At 56.3% G+C, this 22,751-nt stretch overlaps 9 protein-coding genes across 9 annotated transcripts; all 9 read left to right on the forward strand.

Moving 5' to 3' along the window:
- Window positions 1-2,086: 2,086 nt before the first annotated feature.
- On the forward strand, window positions 2,087-3,382 carry LSCM1_04170 (uncharacterized protein; the record flags this gene model as incomplete). The annotated part of the gene is made up of 1 exon (XM_067321691.1): window positions 2,087-3,382. One exon carries the CDS (start codon window positions 2,087-2,089, stop codon window positions 3,380-3,382), a length of 1,296 nt encoding a protein of 431 aa, XP_067177922.1.
- Window positions 3,383-4,275: 893 nt separating this feature from the next.
- LSCM1_04171 (uncharacterized protein) lies at window positions 4,276-4,539 on the forward strand (the record flags this gene model as incomplete). The annotated part of the gene is made up of 1 exon (XM_067321692.1): window positions 4,276-4,539. One exon carries the CDS (start codon window positions 4,276-4,278, stop codon window positions 4,537-4,539), a length of 264 nt encoding a protein of 87 aa, XP_067177923.1.
- Window positions 4,540-5,224: 685 nt separating this feature from the next.
- On the forward strand, window positions 5,225-5,488 carry LSCM1_04172 (uncharacterized protein; the record flags this gene model as incomplete). Its single annotated transcript, XM_067321693.1, has 1 exon — window positions 5,225-5,488. One exon carries the CDS (start codon window positions 5,225-5,227, stop codon window positions 5,486-5,488), a length of 264 nt encoding a protein of 87 aa, XP_067177924.1.
- An 817-nt stretch (window positions 5,489-6,305) lies between these two features.
- Window positions 6,306-7,289, forward strand: LSCM1_04173 (uncharacterized protein; the record flags this gene model as incomplete). Its single annotated transcript, XM_067321694.1, has 1 exon — window positions 6,306-7,289. One exon carries the CDS (start codon window positions 6,306-6,308, stop codon window positions 7,287-7,289), a length of 984 nt encoding a protein of 327 aa, XP_067177925.1.
- Window positions 7,290-7,932: 643 nt separating this feature from the next.
- LSCM1_04174 (uncharacterized protein) lies at window positions 7,933-9,495 on the forward strand (the record flags this gene model as incomplete). Its single annotated transcript, XM_067321695.1, has 1 exon — window positions 7,933-9,495. One exon carries the CDS (start codon window positions 7,933-7,935, stop codon window positions 9,493-9,495), a length of 1,563 nt encoding a protein of 520 aa, XP_067177926.1.
- A 6,361-nt stretch (window positions 9,496-15,856) lies between these two features.
- Window positions 15,857-16,915, forward strand: LSCM1_04176 (uncharacterized protein; the record flags this gene model as incomplete). The annotated part of the gene is made up of 1 exon (XM_067321696.1): window positions 15,857-16,915. One exon carries the CDS (start codon window positions 15,857-15,859, stop codon window positions 16,913-16,915), a length of 1,059 nt encoding a protein of 352 aa, XP_067177927.1.
- A 719-nt stretch (window positions 16,916-17,634) lies between these two features.
- On the forward strand, window positions 17,635-18,225 carry LSCM1_04177 (uncharacterized protein; the record flags this gene model as incomplete). Its single annotated transcript, XM_067321697.1, has 1 exon — window positions 17,635-18,225. One exon carries the CDS (start codon window positions 17,635-17,637, stop codon window positions 18,223-18,225), a length of 591 nt encoding a protein of 196 aa, XP_067177928.1.
- An 839-nt stretch (window positions 18,226-19,064) lies between these two features.
- Window positions 19,065-19,481, forward strand: LSCM1_04178 (uncharacterized protein; the record flags this gene model as incomplete). The annotated part of the gene is made up of 1 exon (XM_067321698.1): window positions 19,065-19,481. The coding sequence occupies one exon, from the start codon at window positions 19,065-19,067 to the stop codon at window positions 19,479-19,481; it is 417 nt and encodes a 138-aa protein (XP_067177929.1).
- Window positions 19,482-20,165: 684 nt separating this feature from the next.
- On the forward strand, window positions 20,166-22,325 carry LSCM1_04179 (uncharacterized protein; the record flags this gene model as incomplete). The annotated part of the gene is made up of 1 exon (XM_067321699.1): window positions 20,166-22,325. The coding sequence occupies one exon, from the start codon at window positions 20,166-20,168 to the stop codon at window positions 22,323-22,325; it is 2,160 nt and encodes a 719-aa protein (XP_067177930.1).
- Between the last annotated feature and the right edge of the window lie 426 nt (window positions 22,326-22,751).

Genomic DNA, 22,751 nt, shown 5'->3' on the forward strand with positions numbered 1-22,751 from the left:
TCTCCTCGCCTCCCCCTCTTCTTCTTGGGGGAGAGGAGGAGGATAACACACCCCTCTCACATCTTTGTTATTGGTTTTCGAGTAACCGATGCCTGTGTCTGTGTGTGGAGGGGGGACCGATGAAGCATATGGGTGTGGGAAACACTAGCCGAAGCCGGTCAGGTGTATATTTGTGGTGGAGTGTACGTAGTGGCCGTTTGCATGCAGACCTGCGCGTGCATGTGAGGCACATTCACGCGAATAAGATCACAGCTGAGTCTGCCATCTGCCAAACGCCTCTGACGTTCTTCGGCAGAACTCAACTCAGCCCAAAGAGCAAAGGTCGCGTAACCGCTACTGTGGCGAGCACCACCCATAGCCATAGCAGCATGTGTATTTTACTGGCACGGCATTGCCCCTCTACCAAACACCTCCGCAGCAGTGCCTTCTTTTTTTTTGTTCCATCCTGTGCCTCTCGTTTTGTTGCTTCCACTCGAAGCGTCTCCCTCGCCGCCGTCACACGCAACTACTGAGAAACACTTACCTCCCCCTCCCCCCGCTCACTCTCTCCCTCTCTCCTCTTTTTCTGTGTGTTTTCGGGGCTCCCCTCATCCCTCAAAGGAGATGAAAGGAGGAAACGAACGGCGATAAGCGCGTATTCCCCATCGCTCGCTCGCTCGCACACACACACACACATCGATATATATATATATATATATATCGATGTGTGTTTATTCCTGCTGTGTGCGTGTGCCTCTATTCGCTTTTGAAGCAAGGGACTTGTCGCTGTGGAAATCTGCGAACGTTTTTTGAGGGGCTCGCTGCTTTTTGTTTGTTTCAGCCTTCGTTCGGCGTAGCCTCGCTCTCCTTCCGATGCGCGAACGGGGTCTATGCCAACTACATTCAAGAGGGAGCCGAAAAGAGAGAAAATGGAGAGCATAATATTGACAACAGGCTTGAGTAGAGGCTTCCACTGCAAATCCAGCAGCGCTTCATGCTCGACGCGGAGAGATCGCTCTACTCCTCCACATGTGTTGGCGTACGTGTGCCTGTGTGGGTGCAGAAGCGAATTCCCAGCGTAGTGGGCAGGAGTGTGGTGCACCACAAAATAGTCCGAGAGCATCGCCCCCTTTCGCCTTACCACGAGGCACCATTCCTAAATCGTCTGCGCTTCCTTCCGATCGCGCACGCACAACTGTGATACGGGAGTAAAGGGGAGGGAGGGAGAGAGAACAATGATGCCGATGGCTCACAGATCGCCATCCGACCTGTGAAGATGCGCAAGTGAAAGAACAATGACGAACAGCCCTGCATCGTTGTAGCGAGTAGCATATATGTGTATGAAAGAAGGGGTCCGTTTGCTTGCGCGCAGGTGCTTGCCACCCACCTGGCCTCCGTCATCGCCTCCCACAGTTGTATTCGACCCCCCCCTCCCTCTCTCTCTTCCTCTCACTGGCCCGCTCCCCCGATTCTTCACGTACCGATCCGCCTTTCGAGCGCTGAAGTGGGGGACTCGGTGTCCCACAGCAGTTGCCCAGTTCCATCCGACAGTACGACGCATGTATCCGTCTCGTCCCCCCACCCTCCTCCTCCTCTTCTTTGTGTGTGTGTGCTTTGCTGCGTCTCTTCCGCGCCCTGTGTACTCGTGCACCTGCACATAGCCGTACGCCTCTTGGCCCGCGCTGTTCGGTCGCCCTTCTCTCTCCCGACGAGGCGCCTTCTCCCGAGTGGCGTTTCACACACGCATACGCAGAGCACCCCGCGGTCCGGCCGGCTTTCATCTTTCTGCAAGCGAGGGAGATCGAAGAAGGTGTCTGATTGAGTACGCTTGCAGGCACATCTGTTGTCCTCCGCCCTGCCAACCGCTCAAGACAAAACACGGAAGAGACATATATACACACACGTGTATGTATATATGTCTGTGTAAGCACTCTTTTTTTTTTCATCAAAATACGGTGGCCACCAGAGGGAGAGGCGCAAGGCTTAGCGCAGCAACGCCGAGGCACGACAACGAACGCAGCGCTCGCTTACTTTCCTCACGCTCATTCGCTACATCAACACACGCTCACGTTCCCCCCCCCTCTCTCTCGCACACGCACTCGATAGGATGCCAAAGGAAAAGAAGGGGCGAGTAGTTCTGCTGCCCCTCATTCCCACAGGCGGCGATTGGAGCCGGACCGCGGACGGCACAATGGCACGAGAGAAGCAGAGTACCTGTAGCGATGGCCCCACCAATGGCAGCAGCCCCGCCAACACTCCAGCATCGGCGGCTGACACGAAGAAAGTTGGGTACAAGGACGTTGTGAACCGCACTGTCTTCGCGATACTCATGGCATACTTTTTTCTGGGCTGGATCTCTGTCGGTATTCGCTTCGGCCTCTTCCTGCTCTTTGTCATCGAGATCACCATGTTCTACGAGGTCACGCGTATTAATCAACGGGCACGCAAGGAGCGTCAGCTGCCATCGGTGCTCTTCATCAAGTGGTACTTCTTCTTTGTCTGCTACGTCTTTGTCGGCCTCTTTTGCAATCGTGAGCCGCTGCAAAACACATTCGCATGGTTCGACAAGGTGTACGTCCTGCTTCCCTTCTTGTCCTTCTGCAGTATCATGCTGGGGCTGGTCATCTTCGTGTTGAGCCTGCGCAAGGGTATGTACCGCTACCAGTTCATCCAGTTCACATGGACGGCGATGATGCTGATGCTCTCTCAGGTCCAATTCGCTGGGGAAATGCGCAACATGGTGCGCGGCATGATCTGGTTCCTCCTGCCGGTGAGCTGTGTCGTCAACAACGACATTTGGGCGTATATTTTTGGAAAATGCTTCGGGAGAAAAAAGCTGCTGTCTCTGTCGCCAAAGAAAACTGTGGAGGGGTTCCTCGGCGCGTTCCTCTTTACTGTCATTTGGGCCTTCTGGTTCTGTGGCTTCCTGAGCCACTTTCCGCAAATGTACTGCCCCACCGTGGGCTTCACCAACGCCGTCAACACCCGCTGCACCCGCAACCCCGTCTTCTTCCAGGAAGAGGTGGCCTTTCCGCCATGGTTGCGGCAGTTATCGGGTGGTATGCTGAACACCTTTCTCGTCTCCCCAGCCCAAAAGCACGCCATTGTGCTGGGGACGTTCGCATCGCTCCTCGCACCCTTCGGCGGCTTCTTTGCCAGTGGGCTGAAGCGCGCCTTCAAGCTCAAGGACTTCGGCGACCTCATCCCCGGCCACGGCGGCATGACGGACCGCATGGACTGTCAGGGCCTCATGGGCCTCTTCACGTACTGCTACCTTCGCACCTATGTCTTTCACGAAATCAAGTGCCCCGGTGCAACGGACATTACGCGCTGCGCCCTTGGCATGGACGTCGAGCACCGTCAGGCCTTGGTGGGTCAGCTGTTGCAATCGCTGCAGGCATAGCCCGGATACAGGTGGCACGAGAATCTGCATGTAGGACAGGGGCAAAGGAGGAAGCTCACTCGCAAGACGCAAAAAGGGCGAAAGAAATGTACGGCAAGTGGCGTTTGACACACGTCTCGTGGGCCCCTCTTCGCCTTACCGCTTCTTTTTTTTTGAGCCTATCGATAAGGCACTCTGGTGTGTAGGTGGGTTTCTTTCGAGTCCATCAGTTGTGTGCTTGTGCTAACTCACAGCTTCATCGATTCTGCCTTCCCCTTTACAACATGTCGAGCCTTCCCCCCCCTCCCTCCCCTCCATGTCATCTTGGAGTGGCGTGTGGAGGGCGAGGTAGGAGAAACGTTAAGCGTCAAGATGTGCAGCGCTGCTGTCTTGATGGCTGACGGCTTGGTTGGTGGCTTGCACAACAGAAAACAGAAGCAACAAAAAAAGGTATTACCATGGGCCGACTCTCTATAATTGTGCCTACAGATGTCCCCTCCCCCTTTTGCTGACGAGGAGCCACCGAAGGCAAAGTCGCGTTTGGCTGTTTCGCGGGCGAGGAGGCCCTGCAAGTAACGCATCCGTGCCTTTCGTGTGCATGAGGGGGGTGGTGGGGAGGGGGGCACATGTGCGCAGACTCTTTCCAGTCAGACTTCCGCGCACCCTTACCCCCTACCCGTGCCCGCCCTTCGAGTGCACGCGACGTGGGTATACGTATGCACAATGGGCTCACACCTCATCTGTGTGTGTGGGGGTGGGCGTGCAACCCCGCCCACCCCCGTGTATGCTGTCCGTGCCGGGGCTTGTTGTTTCCGCCTTCGTCCCTCACCCTCTCTCTCTACACCTCTCTTTCCACCTTTGCTTGATGATCGCTGCCAAAACACGCGCATACGCAGGCTGCAACGGAGAGCGCAATGGCTGATTCGAAGAAGGACAACAAGAAGACCGAGGAGGTTGTGGCCCAGGGTACGGACCAGGCCCAGGTCGGCCTGATCATCAAGGTTCTGGGCCGCACTGGCTCTCGCGGCAACGTGACCCAGGTGCGTGTGCGCCTGATGGCCGAGGCTGGCTCACCGGACTACAACCGCACGATCGTGCGCAACGTGAAGGGTCCTTGCAAGGAGAACGACATGCTCTCTCTCATGGAAACCGAGCGTGAGGCCCGCCGTCTCCGCTAAGAGGCCACGCCACACGTATTTGTAGAAGCCGCAGCAGCAGCAGCAGCAGCCACGTGCGTGTGTGAGTGGCTGCTGCGATTCAGTTTGTTTCTCTTTTTCATTCGCGTGATTTCTCAACCCACTGAAAAGCAAAAAGACGCACACACGCATACGCAAAGGCGGAAAAGTGGAGTCGATCTTTCGGATGCACGAGGGGAGGGGAGAGAGGAAGGGGCATTGTGTGAGTGCCCCCTTCTCTTCATGCTCAGGAGCGACCCGTAAGGAAGCCCTTTCCTCTCCTCCCTCCATCCCCCCCCCCCAATCCACCCACCGCGGCACATCTACTGCGCGGCCGAGCTCGCTCCCACGCACCTCCTCGCCGTATCCCTCCACGCTTGCGTGGAGCTTTTTCAGTGCGATTTCCACTCAGCTCGTGCGGGTGCGCGCTTGCCATGGGTTTGTGGAGAGAGAAGCGATGAAAGGTAACAGTGCCGTCGGCTGTGCCGCGTCTCTACCCCTGCCTTTATCTGCTGTCTGGCATCGTGTGTGACGCTGAGTTATCTCTCTTCCCTCCCTGTCTCTATGCTGCTCATGCACATCGGTTCTTGTCTCGTCCCCGTAACCACACCTTCACTCCCGCATCCTGTCCACACAATCAACCCAACCCAATCCGCTTCCCTCCCCTTGCAGCCCGCATACTTGCACAATGGCTGATTCGAAGAAGGACAACAAGAAGACCGAGGAGGTTGTGGCCCAGGGTACGGACCAGGCCCAGGTCGGCCTGATCATCAAGGTTCTGGGCCGCACTGGCTCTCGCGGCAACGTGACCCAGGTGCGTGTGCGCCTGATGGCCGAGGCTGGCTCACCGGACTACAACCGCACGATCGTGCGCAACGTGAAGGGTCCTTGCAAGGAGAACGACATGCTCTCTCTCATGGAAACCGAGCGTGAGGCCCGCCGTCTCCGCTAAGAGGCCAAGCCGGCACTCTTCTCCATCCACGGGCAGGACACACACACACATACATGCTGGTATATGTGTGTCTGTGCGTGTGCCCTGCCCGTGGATGGATGGGAGGGGTGCCGTTTTCGCGCACGAACTGTCCCGCTCTCTTTTGTTTTACTTTGGTTGACTTCGTCTTCTCATTTTTACTTCGAATCGAAAAGCGTCCAATGAATGTGGAGCCAACACAGACCCGCGGCTGCTGCCGCTGCTGCTGCTGCTCCCCCCCCCTCTCCTCTCTCCCCTTTCCTCTAAGTGACGTAGAGGGGGGAGGGAAGGCGTGGTAAACGCAGGCTATCTGCCCCCGTGTCTGTCGGTGAGCTTTACCATAGAAGCCGCCACGGCACGCACATGCGCAGACACGCCCTTAGCAGGGTCAAGATGACCAGTAGAAGCGCATGCAGAGGGGGGGCGAAAGCGTGCCAGCAAAGAACGCTCCTTGAGCAGGCGTGCCATTGCCGCCCTCTGGCCTCCTGCACTTATCCTCACCATCCATCATCACTCCCCCATCTCCCAACTTCCCCCTCACCCCCCCGCCTTGCTCGTTCCGCTCTCTCTGCTTCTCTCGCTGGCAACACGCGCAGCTGCTTAGGATACAGTTAGCTGCTTCAGCTACACGTGTGTGTGTACGGGTTTACGCGGGGCCGCGTCGCTGTTGCTCTCGTCTATCATCCCTTTTTCTTCTTTGCTGCTGCTTTATCGGCTTCTCTCTTTCAGCCCTGCACGGGCACCACCCTTCGCTATCGCGTCACGGGTCGCAGCAGAGGGGAAGGCGAAACGCACAGAGATGGAGACGAATGTCGAAGCGCTGATAGAGGCGCTGGCCGTGCTGCAGCAGGCGACGGCGCTGGATTTCTCCGGCGACGTCGAGAGCGCGGTGGAGATGTACATCGCCGCCGTCACACGTCTCGACGCCGTCGCTGAGGTGCTGCCGTCCGATCTGGCGGAGACGGTGAAGCGGAACACAGAGGCGACACGGCGCAAGATCGACATGCTGCGCCGGACGCGCTGGACGCGGGAACAGTCCACCCTCTTCCCCTCCTTCGCGATCCAGTTCGTACCTGTCCCGGTCCCCATAGAAGACTACCGTGTGCCACGCTCGCCCTTCTCGCGTGTATTCTGGCTTATGCGGCTGCTGAAGCGCTCCATCGGCCAAGGCGCCTTCTTCACACCTAGCCTGTATGTCTCGCGGGAAGTGTGGACACAGAGCGGCTGCGGCTCCTCTTTGCGGTTTGTAGGTGCCAAGACCAAGTATATGTCAGCGCTCTGCAGCGCGATGGAGCCACTGCGCTCGATGACGACTCTCGGCGACATCGAGAAGACAGAAAAGCACCTGCGCCAGTTCATCGATGTCGAGCGTGAACTCCGCAGCACCCTCGACAGCGAGATAGGCCGGGTGAAGGATGCGAAACCAAAGAAAAGCGTATGGGGCGCACTGGCCAAGAAGGCCAAGTCGTGGACGCACCAGGAGTCGGACTACGACGCATGCCTGACTTGGGCGTCGAGTGCGTTGGAGCAGGGGCAGCTATTCGAGCGGTGGCACATCTACTTTACGCAGGCGATCAAAGGCGTGTCGCCGGTGCCGCCGGGTATTCCACTTATTTTGGATCTCCTGCAGCACATTGGCGTTCAGCTGTACTCCGGCCTCTGCGTCTTTCTTCTGCATGACATGACGATACTGGTTGAACGCTACCAGTGTAAGTGCCAGAAGAGCATGACTCGTCTTCTCCCTGCCGAGCCAAGGCTGGAGAGCGGTAGCGCGAGTTCATGAGTGTGCACTTCTGCATGCGGCTGTGCCTTTGTGCGTTGCTGCGGATGTCGGCAGCATCTCTCCCCTGTGCGTGTGTGCGTGTGGGGGGGGGTTGCCTGACAGGTGTGGATGCACGCCAGCACACGCGCGCATCCCTCCTTAAACGCCTTTTCATGTGATGCCGCTCCAATCCCTCAGCCGTTTCTTACGCCTCCCATGCAAGGGCTCGCAAGTGGCCCGGCAACTTTGGCCTCCGCATTGGTGAACAGCTGAAACAAGAAAGCTTTTCACAGCGATGGGTTGGCAAATGGAACGGGTGAGAGAGTACGCGCGTGATGTGGAGGAGACAGATAGGGAAGTGCGCGTAGCAACGACTGTTCTTTTCTTTGGGAGGTGCGCATGTCTCATGGCGACGACCCGACGAGCGTGCGGCTCGCGCTTGTCGACATCCTCTCTTGATGTCTCGTTGCACTCCTCCATGCCGCCCTCCCCGTATGCCTCCCATGACTGGCCCACATTCTGACACACCGGCCTCTCCCGTCTCTCTCTCCCCACCCACAACCCCTTCTCGCTCGCCACTGGGTCTCGTCGGCTTCTACCCTTCATATCCCTTCGCGCATCCTCCCAAGGACGGTGCGGCGTCCGTAGAGCTACCCTCGGCAGCATGCAATCCATGCAGCTCACGAACGATGCCGGATTCAAATTCGAGCTGTGGAGGAAGCTACTCACAGATGTCCTCGTTGAAGGACGCCAGGGCGGCGATGCGGGCATGCGAGAGAGCGTAGTGTCTGCGCTCTTCCGTGTAGCGCTGCCGACCGTCAATGCACACCTTCCACGGCGCGTCCGAGAGCCCTGCTGCCTCGCCGGTGCGTGCATGACACCCGGCATTCCATTCCTGCACCGCTGCGTCCGTCTCGGTCGTCGTCGCATCGAGACGGTGGAAAGCTGCCGTGATGAGCTGTGCTTCTGCTTAGCACACTCCACGACCTGCGCGGGTCCCGCGGTGGACCTCGTAGTACGCGGCTACTACTCCACAGGGAATGACATGCGCCATCGGTACCGCGGATTGCGCTGTCTGCTGCACCACACGCAGGCACGCAGCATCTGCTTTGAAAACGTGGACAACAGCAACGACGCACGCGAGATTGTGGGCGAGCTCAGCTACCTCATGCAACGCGCGAGCACTCGAAGCCGCTCATGGTCAGAGCTGCATCTCATCAACTGTGCCCTGAGCCCGGTATCCTTCCACACCCTGGCAACGTGTCTGCGCGCCTACGACTGCCTGGTGAATGTGGCCATCGAAAACTGCCACGTCGGCACCCTCGCCAGTGTGGCGGCGTACGTGCGTTCTGCGACGCGCCTCACACACCTCTCGCTTCGAGGGACGACGATGGCAGCCCATTGGACAGCCGTCGGCGAAGCAGTGGCTGCGTCCGTGTCGCTTGTACACCTCAACGTCTCCTCTTGCAACTGGCAGGATGCGCCGCACCTCTCCGAGTTCTTGGCCTCGCTGGCCGCCTTCGCGCCACGCCCCCGCTTCGCTCTGGACCTGTCCTTTAACCTCCTCACTTCCAAGTGCTTCGCACTCCTAGCGAAGGCCAGTCTCGCCTTCCGTGGCTCTGTCACGGACCTCTTTCTCGGCGGCCACAAGTTCACAGACAACGATGAGGACGTCTCGCGCTTCCTCGGCGCCTACGAGCTTCTCGACTCCCTCAGCGTTTGCCGCTCTGTTCTCAGCGCCAGCACCGCCCAGCGCGTGCTCCGAGCCGTCACGGACAAAAGAAGGCTGTGGCGCCTTGTCGACGTCGCCCACGTGAACCTCGCCAACGGCTCCTTCAAGCGCATCTGCCAGGCCCCCTTCGCTCCCGGGGCGTCGTCGCTCATGTGCTCCGGCGTGGACCTGCACGGCCAAATCACCAAAGCCAGCTTTGCGGGGTGCTCCCCTGTGCTATCACGCCTCGATCTTTCCAGCTGCAGCCTAACCGATGAGTGCATCAGTCGGTTGGCGTCGGCGCCCCGCTCTCTCTCCGCCATCTCGGTCTTAGCTCCAACATCGTGGAGAAGAGCCGCGCCAAGGGGGGCGGCGACAGCTTTTTGTTTCTATGCAAGGCGCTGCGGTCGCACAGCGCCCCGTACCTGGAGTCGCTGGATCTCTCCAGCAACAAGTTGCCCCTCCTACCAGTCGTCACTCTCATGGAGCAGGCATCTGTCACCATGCGCTGGATGAACTTCTCCAACTCCTCCATCGCTGACTGCTCCACGGACCGGGTGCGGGTGCTGACGACACTAATGCGACGCCAACGCGGCGCAGCAGCCCCCTTTGTCGAGCTTGACTTGATCATGACCTCCTCGGTCGATGAACCGTGGGTTGGCCTGAAGGAGGTTACCGAATGGCTCACCACGCAGGTCAATGTTCGGCTCATAACAGAGGTAACAATGGCCACTGCGTCGTGGCTGGCGTAGCGTCGCAAAATGCTGGCGGAGGGCACGCTGGCTGTGCAGTTGGGTCGCCCCTGGCTGTTTCCTTTTCCCTGTCTTCCCCTCCACCTTGGGTGTGCGTGCGCGCGCCTCTCTGTGAGTGCCGCTGATTCCTCCAAACCTGAAGTGTCCAGTTGTGCAATGCTGTCGAGGCTCGCCCTCGCAGTCCCTCCTTGCTTTCAAGCCCCGTGCGTATTGTTACTCGAATCAGTGAAGTTGGTAGCCCCCCGCGGCGCCATGCCGTGGTCCCTTCACCTGCTGAGCCCATCCACCCTGCCCTACACCACCGCCTTGTGCTCATGCATGGTTTCTCTCTCGATCACAGCCTCTTTCGCAACCATCGCGTGTCTCAAGTACCACACACGCACACGCACTTACAGAAACTCACGGTACACATGCGCGTCTCGGGGAAGCCTGAGAGGACTGTGGCCGAAATTGCCCGGCGAGAGTGCGCGCTGCTCACGAAACTTGCCACTGCCAACCGACGAAGCAGTGTGTACAGGCACCACATCTTTTTCCGCCACTCTTGCCACGCCGCGCAACTCGTTAGGAAGTGCTACAATGCAGCGAGCTCCAAATCGCAGAGGCGTGAGAGACGACAGTCAGCAATGCTGCTCTCGGCACACCGCGCGCTGGTCAGGGCGGTGGAACACTGCACTGCTGAGCTGGCCGCCAACCGTATTGACACAGTCGCCCTTTCCGTTGGATTTATCGGCATCCTGTCGCGACTGGGCTGCTGCGTAGGGCAGACGATCTTGCTTAGTGGCGGCGCAGAGCTGCTCTCCAGCTCGTGCCCGGATTCCTACGTCCGTCACCTCGGAGCTGCTGTCCTCGCGCAGCCATCAGCGAGCCCCTCACCTCCGTCTGCAGCGTCACGCGTCGCCCCTGCAAACAATCTGAACGAAAAGAACAGCATCGACTCCTACGGCGACATTGTAAAGCGACTGGTGAAGCGCGCGGCAAGGGGGTGACGGTAGTGAAAGACGCCCGCGCAGGAGGCATCCGCTGCAGCCGCCCCGCATAACATGGTATTTCTTCTGCGGCCGCGTCGCCCTAGGACGAGCAAGTCAGCAAATATACACACAGCCCTTTTCCCCTTAGCCCCGCGGCCATGTCGAAAAACCCGGCCCCAAAACACCGCTTTTGGCTGCTTAGCCCGCTCGCGGCCCGCCCCGCGCACCGCTAGCCGGTGCGCCCGGGGGCCCGCCGCGCCGGCGGCCACCCCCAGCCGGCCCTAAAGGAAACTTCCCCACACGCCAAGGCCCTCCCCCGACGAGCCAAAGGGCGCCCCAAGGCCCAGCAAGCCACGCGAAGCCCGACACCGGAACGCTGGCCCCCGCAGCCACCCAAAAGCCCCAGAACCCCCCAAACGACCACGCCAGCCAAAAAAGGGCACAACAAAGCCCAAAGCGCCCTGCCTTGCCCCAAAGCACCGCAAACCAGGACCGCCCACCCGCCCCCCCCCAACAAACAAAGGCGCCCAAACGCAACGCCAAGGGCGACAGAAAAGACCCGCAGGAGCCCCCACCGCCCCAACACATTGGAAACGCGAGCGCCGAAGGGGCCCGCGCATTTTTACAGCACCCCCCCTACGCAAGAAACCAGCGCGCACGCCACAAACGCCCCCCTGGCGAAAACGAAACCCAGCACCGCACCCCAGCGGCTTTGAATTCCCCTGGGCACCCCGCGCCGCAAAAGCGAAACACTTCCAGCACCCCCCTTTACTTGGGAGCAACAAAAGCGGCCGCCTCTTTTCTTTCCATTGGACATGCGCCACAACCAGCCACCGCGCCGCGGAACACGCACACCACCCGGAGAGTCGACCTGACACCAGGCGCCACGCCACACGGCCGCCCTTTTCCGCAACCCCCATAAACACAAAGCCGCGGCGAAGACCCCCGCCGCCACCCCGCAAGAAAAAAAAGGCCACGAAGAGGAACCCAAAAAAAAAAAGAGCACCGCCTAAAACACAGGAAAACCAAAACAGCATCCGCAACAAAGGCACGACAGTACAGATTTTTGAAGATTCCATCTAATATTTGGCCGAAGGTGGAAAATTCACTTGCAAACCGCGGATAGTAGGAACACGGGCCAACGCAGACGGCCGGGCATTAGCTCGCCGCTATCAAAAGTGAATCCTTAGTTATTAAGGAAGCAGGGTCGGTAAACTTGGGTAATAACAACCATCGGCCGACGGGCAAACCCACACCTTTCTATTTAGATAAGGCAAGCAAACGCCGCCAGCAGCGCCGCATGCTGGCGCCCTTATTCCCCGAAAATCCCGTGCGCCAACTGGTTGGGAAAATCGTCATTGTGATGAAAGCTACTTATGGTCCCTTATAATACACGTGCGGGCCTTTACATGAGGAAAAAAGCGGCCCGCTTATTGGAACTGAATGAAAGGCCTGAATACTTCTTTACACTATGAAACACCTAAGGGCCAGGCAACGCATAGGTTCAAAAGCCAGCTTCACATCTGCGCGGCGCCGCGCCGGACGGTTGCGCCGCCACGAAAAATGGGTTTCCAGCCGACACCCACCACCTCTATCCGGACATCGCGGAAATTCATTCTGCACCCTTGAAAAGGAAGTAGGCTTTCGAGAACCCCGAAACACACACGCCAAAGAATGCGGTTTGGCTACTAGCTTCTTTGTCCCTTTTCCAACGTCTCATCAGGTTTCCTTGCTTGTTCCAAAAACACCCTTTCCGTGGTGTGGCGACCCCCTGACAAACACCGTTTCCCCTGCTGCGCGAAAGCAGCTCCCGCTACCCAACAACAAAACCAGCGGGGGGAAAACCTTTTTCAAGGCCCTCGCCTTGTTCCTTGCGTCGAAGAATTGAGCCCATCGGAAAAGATATGCGTTCAGCTGCCAGAACAGGTTTATTTCGCAGAGCTCGTGGGATTCTAGAGCCCGCTGGCCCTTGGAAAAGATTTGTTCGACAGCACATCGCTTCTCTTCGCTTTTAATTCAGTATAGCTTATTTTGGGGGCGGGTCTAGCAGATACTTTTGAAAGTTTTTGAAGATCATTAAGGTCGCCGTGGCTGAAGAAACCACCGTTTTTTTTTTCTCGCTCCATGACGCCTTTTCGACTAAACGGTCCTCGGCTTTTTAGGACTCGCCCCAGGCCTTGCCAAACAGAAAAAAAACCGCAAGGAGACTTATCTCCTCACCTGCTCTTGTTTTGCTCGGGGATGACTTCTGGGCGCTCAAAGCTAGCGTGCGGCACGCGGCTTTTTTAAAAGAGCGCAAGTTTCCCAAATTTGTGGAGGTGAGGGGCGCGAAAGGATGGGGGAATGGGCACTAGTCGCCCTCAAATCTTGAAAAGGAGGGTTTTTAAGGGAAGCAGCGTCCACCCCACAGCCCCGAAGAGCCCCCCTCGCAGAAAAAAGCTTTCCCTTCTTTAATATGCCCTAAAAAGGCTTTGCCCGGTGTGGGTGATGTATTTGGCGTTCGGGGATGGGTTTCGCTGGCGCGTAGTCTTTGCCGGGGAAAAAAGCCCCAACCCTAGGCTATGGGCGCAGAAGAAAAGCGAAACGGGAAGACGAAAGTACAACTGTGCGAGGTTAGAGCGCGTCGGGTAATATAGGGGGCGCTTGCCAATCGGACAACAGAGCTCGATGCGTGTTTGCCCCGCCAGGTGGGGGCGGAGGTGAACCGGAGGCCCGGCTCGCTGACCAGGCCGCACTGCACCCTGGCACGCGTGGGCGCCATCTTGTGCGCGGGATGATGACTCTACCTCTCCCCTTGCGTTTTCCCACCGTCTCTCCTGCACACGCATGAGTGCTCTGTGCGCAAACGGTGTGTACCTGGTGAAGCAGCGAAGCCCTCTCGCCCTCCACGCCGCCATCACCTTTCACACAATAGTTTCGGGGGAAAAAAGCCCACCCGCCCGCCCAGGAGGTTGCTGACAGGCCCCCGGTAGCGGCAGTGAGGGTGCCCGTCGAAGCTGCTGTCTGTCCCGTAACGATTGGCTGCGCCGTCGGATATTATAGGGTTCAGTTTTTACCTTTGATTTCGTAACTGAAGCCTGTTGTACACCGTTGCCGCGATCTGTAAGCGTCGATTTCCTCTCTTCTCGATTCATGTATTCTTTTCCTTCATAAGTGGATGAGGCTGCGCCCAGTCAACGTGTTGCCATGCGGCTCCCTAGTCCCCCCCATCCTGTTAGGGAGCAGACGGCGCCGACACCTCACCAGCCCCGTGAGTGGTGTTCGGGTGGCACTGCCTACACGGACTGCGCAGCGAGGGGCCCACCACTAAGTATAAGCGCACTCGCGGGCGGAGCCCGTCTGTAACCCTTGCCCGTTCCGCGAGCAGCCTAATGTCTGCGTGTGCTTTCTCCCATAAAACGATAGTGGCGTGCTCTGTCGACCAGCGTCCCCGGCGGTGTGTGCTCCACGCACCGGGAGGGGGACGAGGGCTGGTCCTGGCCAGAAGTCTGCTTACAGGAGAAATGAGACCCGCGAGCGCAACGAAGCCGCGGCGAGATTTGCTCCCCAAATGTGGAGGAGGGCTGCTCAAGCGCATGCGACTAGCAGGAGCGTCAGCCACCTACATCACGTTCTTCTCCTCCCCTCACGCTTTCTCGTCTCACACACATCGCAGTCGCCCGACAAACGTTATTCCGTGCTAAAAAGGTAAGGGTTGAGAGCATGAGCTAGGACTTGAATATAAAAGTGGCCTTTTTTTCGATGGTGGGCGACGGCTGTTTTTTGGTGGGCGTTTTCTTTTGGCCGGTTTTCTTGTAACCGTTGGGGTTGGTCGGGTGGCCGCTGGTGGTTTTCATGTGTCGCGGCGCGGTTGCCCGCGCGAAGGAGGCCTGGGTAAAATGCCGCTCATTAGGTTCAAGGTGGTTGTACGGTTTCGGGGGTCCTCTTTTCTTGAAGTCTTTCCCAGTAACTTTTCTGTTTCGCTTTAACATCACGGCCCCGAAAATTTCTTGGCGAGAAACGAAACTTTTATTCATGTATTTTTTTCGTCCACCGAAATGGAGTCGGTGTTTGCTGTGGGTTAGTAGCAATTTCATCGTTTTTTTTTTCGGACCGTTGGCTTTATGTTTTTGGCTTGGCATAGACCACAAAGCTGTTTTTGCAAACGGAGTGCTCATTACGGAGGGCTGCTTCTTGGCTGCTGATTTCTGACAAGGGTTGGCGTTGTGACCGGAGGCGGGGTGTGTGGAGGGGGGGTGATCACGAAAGAAAACGGGCTGAAATCTCAAAGGCGTTATGGAATGGAAAATTGCAGACTTTGAGGGCTTTCTTGCAAAGTATTTGGGGAGAATGCAGCATTTCTCTTCGCGGTCTTTCCGACAACCCATAAGATGATCGGAAGGGTGGGGGGTGCACTTTCTTCGTATGTATACATGTCTGGCAATTGTGGGGGCTCTGGTGTGTGGGGGAAGCCGTTGGTGGAGTGACCTTGTGGGCCGTGGCTATGCGGTAGAACTGTGCTTCGCAACGTGAAGCTGGAGTCAATGGCTGTGAGTGCGGGGTACCGCGCGCTGACATTCTCAGCCCGTAAAGTGCGTTGGCTTGCAAGGATGTGGGCCATGAAGGTGCTCACGCATCAGCTCTCAGCGGACGTCATCCTTTTTTCTTGCAGCCCACGGGGAGGGCTATTGTAGTTGCCGCTGTGTGTTGTCACCGTAGTGCTGTCGTTGTGCTGAACTGTTTGCAATCGAGAAAAGGGCGAGCAGGCAAAATGCACAAAGACACCCCTGGGAGCAAGCGAACATTGTCAATTCTTTGGAGAAAACGAAGCGATGAGGACTAAGGCTTTCAGGCGGCTCAAAAAAACTAATATCTGAAGTACCAAGGACCAAATTTTTCTTGAACCGCTTTTCCATACACATGTCACGCCTGCATATCTGCTGCCGAACTATTATCATGAGTGAAGTGCGCTTTTGAGATCTAGCAAGGCTTCCAACTTTTCGATATCTCTACCTGACATTTACTCTTCAGAAACCTAATATTTGTTTCCTCGTGCTACAGATTCGAGAAGCTGTTGTACTTTGTACACTTACAAGGCAAAATAGCCATTTATCGCACTTTTTTCTCCTCCTTATCATAAAATTTCTCGAGGGCATCGATAGAGAGTCGGTAAGCAACATGGCGACATTGATTGCAAGGCGCGGCCGAGATGACTACTACTGGTCGGACACGGAATATATGCATCGGACGCGCAACCGCGAGATGTTAAAGGCACATGGAGCGGAGATAAAAAAGCTTTATGGCTCAGATCCATGGCTGCGACGCCTGCTGACCCCTTTCGTTTTGCTCCAGCTTTACCTCGGGTACCGCGCGAAAGATATGGGGTGGCCCACTCTCATCCTCATCGCATATTTCGTAGGCGGTACAATCACCCACAGCTGTTTCCTGGCGATTCATGAGATCACACATCACCTCTGCTTCATTACGCCCTTCTACAACGACCTTTACGCACTGTTCGTGAATCTGGTGGTACCTGTGCCGTACGCGATGATGTTCAAGACGTACCACGCTGAGCATCACCGCTACTTGGGCTGGGACGGCATCGATACGGATTTGCCCACACGATTCGAGGGACGGTATCTCTCAAGCTACGTTGGTAAATTCCTCTTCATCACATTTCAGGTTCTGTTCTATGCTCTGCGACCAACTGTTCTGCGGAGGATCAAATTTGAGAAGCTGCATGTAATGAACTACATTGTGCAGCTGACGTTCGACTTGCTTGTGTACTACGTCTGGGGCTGGTGGCCGCTGCTATATTTCACTCTCTCAACTTTACTGGGTACTGGTTGGCACCCGCTTGCTGGTCACTTTCTCTCTGAGCATTTTGTCTTCAAGGGCCACGGCCGTCAAGAAACGGCCTCTTACTATGGCCCACTGAACTGGTTAATGTGGAACGCGGGCTATCATGTTGAGCACCATGACTTCCCGAACATTCCATGGACGAGAATTAGAAAATTGAACGTGATTGCTCCCGAGTTCTACGTTGACCTATACCGTACCAAGTCGTGGCCTGGGACCTTGTTTGATTTCCTACTTGACCCAGACGTCAACCTTTGCAGCCGAGTTGTGCGCGAGCGCGGCGCTGCCAAACGTGAGAGGCTACTGCCAACATCCACAGGCTACATGAAAGCGGCGGAACCGCACAAGGGTCCGTGCTCGTGGGACAAGAAGAGCTGAAGCCATTTTTCTTCTGAAGTGTATCTTTATTGCGGCTTGAGTATTTTAAGATTAGAGGGCGAGCGACAGTTGTGAACGATCGCAGAAATCAAACACATGCTGCTGCAGTGCTGCGACAGCTTTTTTCGCAGGTGAATAATTACACGAGTTGCTTATTTTCGGCTTTGAAAGCGCAGATTATCACAATTTTCTCTTCTTTCTAGCTGCTTTCCCCTTGTCCTTGAAAAGATTTTCCTGTCGTGCCCCTCATCTCTTTCCCTCGAGGGATTGCGTTTACCAAAGCAGTGCAAGCCCTTACTGCGGTGCGGGCTTTGGTGCATTTGCAGAGAGATTTCCCAGAGTCTCGGACATTTATTCTTGCTTTGATTTCGTTCCCTGTTCGACTGCTGAAGGCATGCACGAGTCGCCAGTTACAGCATCAAAAAAAACAAATCTAATAAATTCACTTTCAGATATCTAGGAAAGTATTTAAAAGGATGAAGGCTGGTACTGCTTTCTGCAGCTACCGCTCATCGTTTCCGCTCGTCACTCTATTTTCTCTCTCTTTGCGACTTCGACTTTTCATGAAATGGGTACGCGCAGCGTGTGGCAACTCTTTCTGCATCCGACTTCATGAGATGCGCTGTAATGAATCGCGATAACTCTTTTCCACTACACTCACCTCCTTTTTTCCCGCACAGATCTACACTGATAGTCCTTTTCACATCTTGCTGGAAATGATGAAGCGCCTCTGCACTCCAACTGTGGCCGCGGCGTCCTCCATCCGTACCTTCTTCGGTAAGGGCTGGGACAATGCTGCTCTGGACACCATATACAGCAGCATGCTGCGCAAACCGGAAGTCAACGACCGGATTCGCACCCAGTATGCCTCCACGATGGATCCTCGCGATGCCGATGTGCTCCGCCGCCTTGGTGAGGTGTCGAAGGAGAATAAGACGTTTATTCGCGTGTTTCTTCCCCCGCACCTCGGTGATCCTCACCGCCTGCTGAAGTGCTACAGTCTGATGGCGTACCCCATTCTGGATGACAAGGGAGGCCAGCTGAAGGTAGAGATGGACGGCAACAAGCTGGACGCGTTCGCCGACCCTGATGACGACTACTCCAAGGTGGTCATTCCACACATTGAGCTAGTCGAGTACCTCGCTAAGTCTCTTCTGGAAACGATGAAGTGGGAGGCTACTCCCCGCGGCGCCGCCTCCTTGCTAGAGTCGCTATACCGCGGCGCCGAGATCCCGGACCACGTGTTCCAGACGCCCGCTGTCATCGAGCGTCTGGAAAACTACAAGGACGGTAACAAGATCATTAGCTAAGCAGCCGCACAAACTATGTTATCCAGCATGTATCAAAAGGTGCTGACAAAAAAAAGGTGAGTTTTTTCTGCGTTTGCTTCCCCTCTCGCTCATTATCAAGCGGTGAAATGGAGCCGAGCTATTCCTCGCTCTCCATATGATTAGCCTAGGAACGTAGGACTTTTCTTTGCGGTCGTCATGCTGGTAATGTTTTCGCTTCGTTTTATCCTATTTGTCGCAAATGAGAGTAAGGAAACGAAGATATGTTGGTCCAGAGAGGTGTGATAGCCGATGAACAAGGTGCCTTCGGTGTGCAGGTTACGGCTCCTTTGATATCATCCTCTCTTCTAGCGACTTTCCTCTTCATTTTGATTATCAGCTGGGCCATACCCTCTGAGAAACAACAAAAAAGAAATAAGTTGCCACGCCAATCAGATAGGCAACACCGTATAGAGTTATTGTCACTAGGAGGGCGGAGCTCATATTTGCGCATTCGGCGCGAAAGCCATCAGCGACCTTCGACGCTAATCTCAATGCTCGAGGCGACCGCCGCAGGGATTCACGGAAGAGGAGAGGCTGAATGATCGACAGCAGACTCAACACTTTATCGAGCGTAGGGGAAAATGTGGCCTTCGCTTCTCATATGCTTTGATCGTGCATTTCATAAGTCACACTATTCACCTTCGTCGTCTTTCGCACCCTTCACGAGTGCAATTTTGCGTAAACAAACACGCCTTTGTCAGTGAATCCGAAACAATAACATGCCCCGTTGAGCTGCCTCGGAGGCGGGAAGGATTTGCTCACTCTCTGTGCAGTGGTGCATTCAAGTAGCACACACGGTTTCGCAGAGAAGAAGCGGCATGAAAGGCACCTCTTTCCCAGCGCAGCTGGTTGAGGAGTTGTCCGCCATAGAAAAGCAGCGCCAGGAACGCTTGCTCGCTTGCACTATCGCAGAAGGTTCCTTATCTCTCTTAATGCTGGAGGAAAATCTCAGGCGCGAGCGCCTCGAGCAGCTTCGCCGACACGAAAGATCCCTAATAGAGCTCAGCACCCTCCCGCCAGGTAGCGCTCCAGACTCTGCTTGGCACTCCACAAACACAGAGCTATTGACCAGTTCGTTGAGTGTTGAGGAGCCACTTTCCTGGGAGGTAGTGGATCGACTCAGTGAAGAGGATGTCGAGCGCATTTGGCAACGGGAACGAAGAGCGTTGGAGCAGACCATTGCAAAAGTGCGCAAACGTGTGCGAAAACTGCAGCGGAGCAAGGTGAGACCTTAGGGTGTCGCAAATTGTCGCTTCGCAACCCGGTTCTCTACCTACCCTGGAATTTCTACGATCTGCTATCCATTGTGCGCCTCGCCCTCCCGTTCTATTAATATTTCAGCGGTTCTAGTCATGATCGACTCGCGTTGCACCGGTGGGGGCACAACGAATCAACGAACGATGCTTGGGTGCTTGTGATTCTCTTAGATTCTGCTCAAGTGTGCGCAGCTCACAATGCCTGGGCCGCTTTTGACTGTACCATTACCACTCCTACGCAGTAATCGGCCTCAAACGTGCCGACATTGCCTGCGGGCGGCCAGGCTCCCATGAAGGAGACAAACGACCCACAGGTATGACCCTCATGAAAAGGGATAGGACGACGTACGACGTCACGCGCTCAACACATCCTGCATAGGGAGCTACTTGAGCTCTATGTTACGATGTTGCGCCGTCGAGCGGCGACTCTGCAACGCAACGTTCCGTTGCTCTCTTCTGCGCCTCCTTGGCAGCTGAATCATCTTTTAGCGCCGACTTTCGTCTCACGACTTTGTTTCACGCGTGCTGTGGTACTGCGAATTCGACGCCCGGCGGGAAATTACAACATCCTATCCTCTCTTCACTGTACACGTATTCGCATCATGGCTTCCAGTCTTCTTCGCCTCCTGGGTGCGTTGTTGCAGCTTAACGCTGGTAGTGCCAATGGTGAAGAAAACCGATAGCCATGCACGGGTGCTGCGCCCCGGAGAGGCGATCGCTCTTAGTCGCAAGTCAGCAGAGTTTGAGATCGTGCTGTTCCGCCCAAGGCACCACAATCGCGCTAAAGCGGCAAAGGATTCTGCTCTGGAGGTGAAGGTCACTGCTAGTTGGCCTCTGAGAGACTCCTCTCTTCAAGAGCCCGTGAACACAGGCGGCGTGGGCACTGCCACTGGCAAGGCAAAGGTGCCGACCTCATTAGGAGGAAATGAAGCAGGACACCCCGAAAAGAAGAGAAGTGCCGGGCGCGCAACCTGGCGCTCCTCTGCTCCGGGGCCGAAGGGCACCAGCGGGGTGGCGGAGGTCGACGATCCCAATGCGGGCCCTTTGGCGATGAAAGCGATGGGCAGGGGAAGCGAAGCCAGAACGCCAAGCGACATAGCCGCGGATGCCCCGCTTTTCTTGGACACAGCGGTGTGCATTTTCTACGATGAGCTGACCAAAATCGACTACGTTGCCACGGGGCGCACCACCGCCGATTTCAAGGGTCTCCACTACAAACCGCACCTCGTCGTGCTGGGAACGGAGTCGGCCCCGGGTGGCTACTGCAATTTCAACGTTACCCAACCAGACGGAAAGCCCTTGGACGATAGTGAGATAGACGGGCTTGAGGAGGATGCCGGGGCTCTTCTCAGTCGCACCGCTGCGAGCAACGGGCCTGTTACTATGGCAGCCGCGGACGGTGTGGAGGTGAACCTGCGCCGACTGAGCATGTGCGCCGGGTTTCTAGTTTCTGCTACCTTGTTCGGCAAGGATACGTGCTTGAACCTCGAGCGCAATGTGTTTTACATGGTGAGGCGGCCGAGGAGCTTGACGCCACTTTGCTTAGTGCCTCTGTGTGTTCACGGCGAGCCTAGCAGCAGCTGCGTCTCTCTGATGGTGCGCAAGGTTAGGGCTCACGGAGAGACTATATGGGAGCTCGTCAACGTGAGCGAGCCCTTGCCGTTTCAGGACGTGAAGAGTCTAATCTTGAAGCTTCAAGAGCGAGGCTTAACGGATCCGGCCCATTTTGTACGTGACTATGATCTGAAAGCTGGGGTGAGCCGAGGCGGGGACAGCGCTGGTGGAGGCACAGAGGAGGATGTACCTAGTAGCGGTGGGCAAAGTAGCAGCAGTGATCTGGAAGCCTCGGTTTCGCATAAGCGTCTCAGCGATGCTCTCGAGCAGGAGGGCAGTCTGACATCTGCGCGTCCATCACTGACGGGTGAACATCGTCTCCCGCTCCCTTCCAACCGTAACGGGCGCACCTTCTCCACTTTGCTCGCTGACGTGCCGCGAGTGGCTCGCGAGGGGAGACGCCAATACAATGTTGGTAGGTCCCACGTGCAGACAGCCTTGTTTGACGGGAACACCTCTGAGGAAGACGAAGTGCTTAACGACGCGATGCGAGCAGTGGTGCCATGCTACGCAGATGCCTCGCCTGTGCGGTACGAGAACGGTGCCTACAATGTCGGGTCAAGGGTAGGCAACCTCGCCACACACTATGTTGACCATCGCGAGGCGTACGCATTCGATGCAGCCGGTCAGCGTGCGAGCAGTGGCGGGCGGGTGGGATGCTGGAGAAGCGAGTTGCTTCCATTTGTAGGTGCTCTGCGAGGGCGCTCCTCGGAAGACTTGACGACGCCGCTTTCGGTGCACGATCGCTGCCAGCCAGATGATAACGAATCTGCTGCGAGACCCAAACTTCCTGCGGGCCTTTTGTTGACTTCGGAAGACAGGAAACTTGCTGCAGGATCTCAGCTGCACGGCAACTCCATAAATGGGAGCGCAAAGAGGCGGCAAAGCACATCCAGACGAGCGAGCCGTAGCTCGTCGCGTCACAGATCGAGGGCTCGCAAGGGAAAAAAGCGGTCTCCTGCAGCGCGTGCTCGTGGAAGGAGTCGGTCGCAGGCGAAGAAGAAGGCTAAGGGTGCGCGAGGGTCGAAGCACGCGTCTCGCAGCCGGAGGAGTCGCAGCGCCACTAGAAGCTCACAGCGTTCCTCGTCCGGAGTGGCTCACAGGCTGACAGCACAGAAAATGCGTAGCCGCGTTTCACACGGCAGGTCTCGAGGAGGAAGCGGGAGCGAGAGAAGACCGTCCGAACGGGCAGACAGTGTTGCAGTGTAATTGTACCTTTTCTATACTTCCCCCCTCGGCGCAAGCTACCACAAAACTTTGGTGGAACTTGCACAGGCTCCTTAGCTCTCGTCCAAACTGCTTCACATGTCCAGTAGCCCCTCTCAAAGGCAGAGCAAAGTGGGGGAGCGCGACTTTTATTTATGTACACTACACCATTTTTTTTCCACCGGCTCTTTGTTTCCCCCCTCTCACTCTTGGTGTGTTTTCTGGCGCGCTTGACAGCTGCGTGCGTATATCTCTTTTGCCTTTTTCTTCGCAGTCGAAACGAAGAGTTGTTGGCTGGTCTGCACACACTCTCTTTTTTTGCTGTCCGTGCTCCTGTGTGTAGACGCGATTTTTCAGGCCCAACAACAAACTGACAGGAAGGCGGTGCTTTGGAGCCACGCTAGGCGGCGCCAACTCGAAAGCAATGGT

Source organism: Leishmania martiniquensis, chromosome 26 (genome assembly GCF_017916325.1).
Source record: "Leishmania martiniquensis isolate LSCM1 chromosome 26, whole genome shotgun sequence".
Classification (NCBI taxonomy): Eukaryota; Euglenozoa; class Kinetoplastea; order Trypanosomatida; family Trypanosomatidae; genus Leishmania; species Leishmania martiniquensis.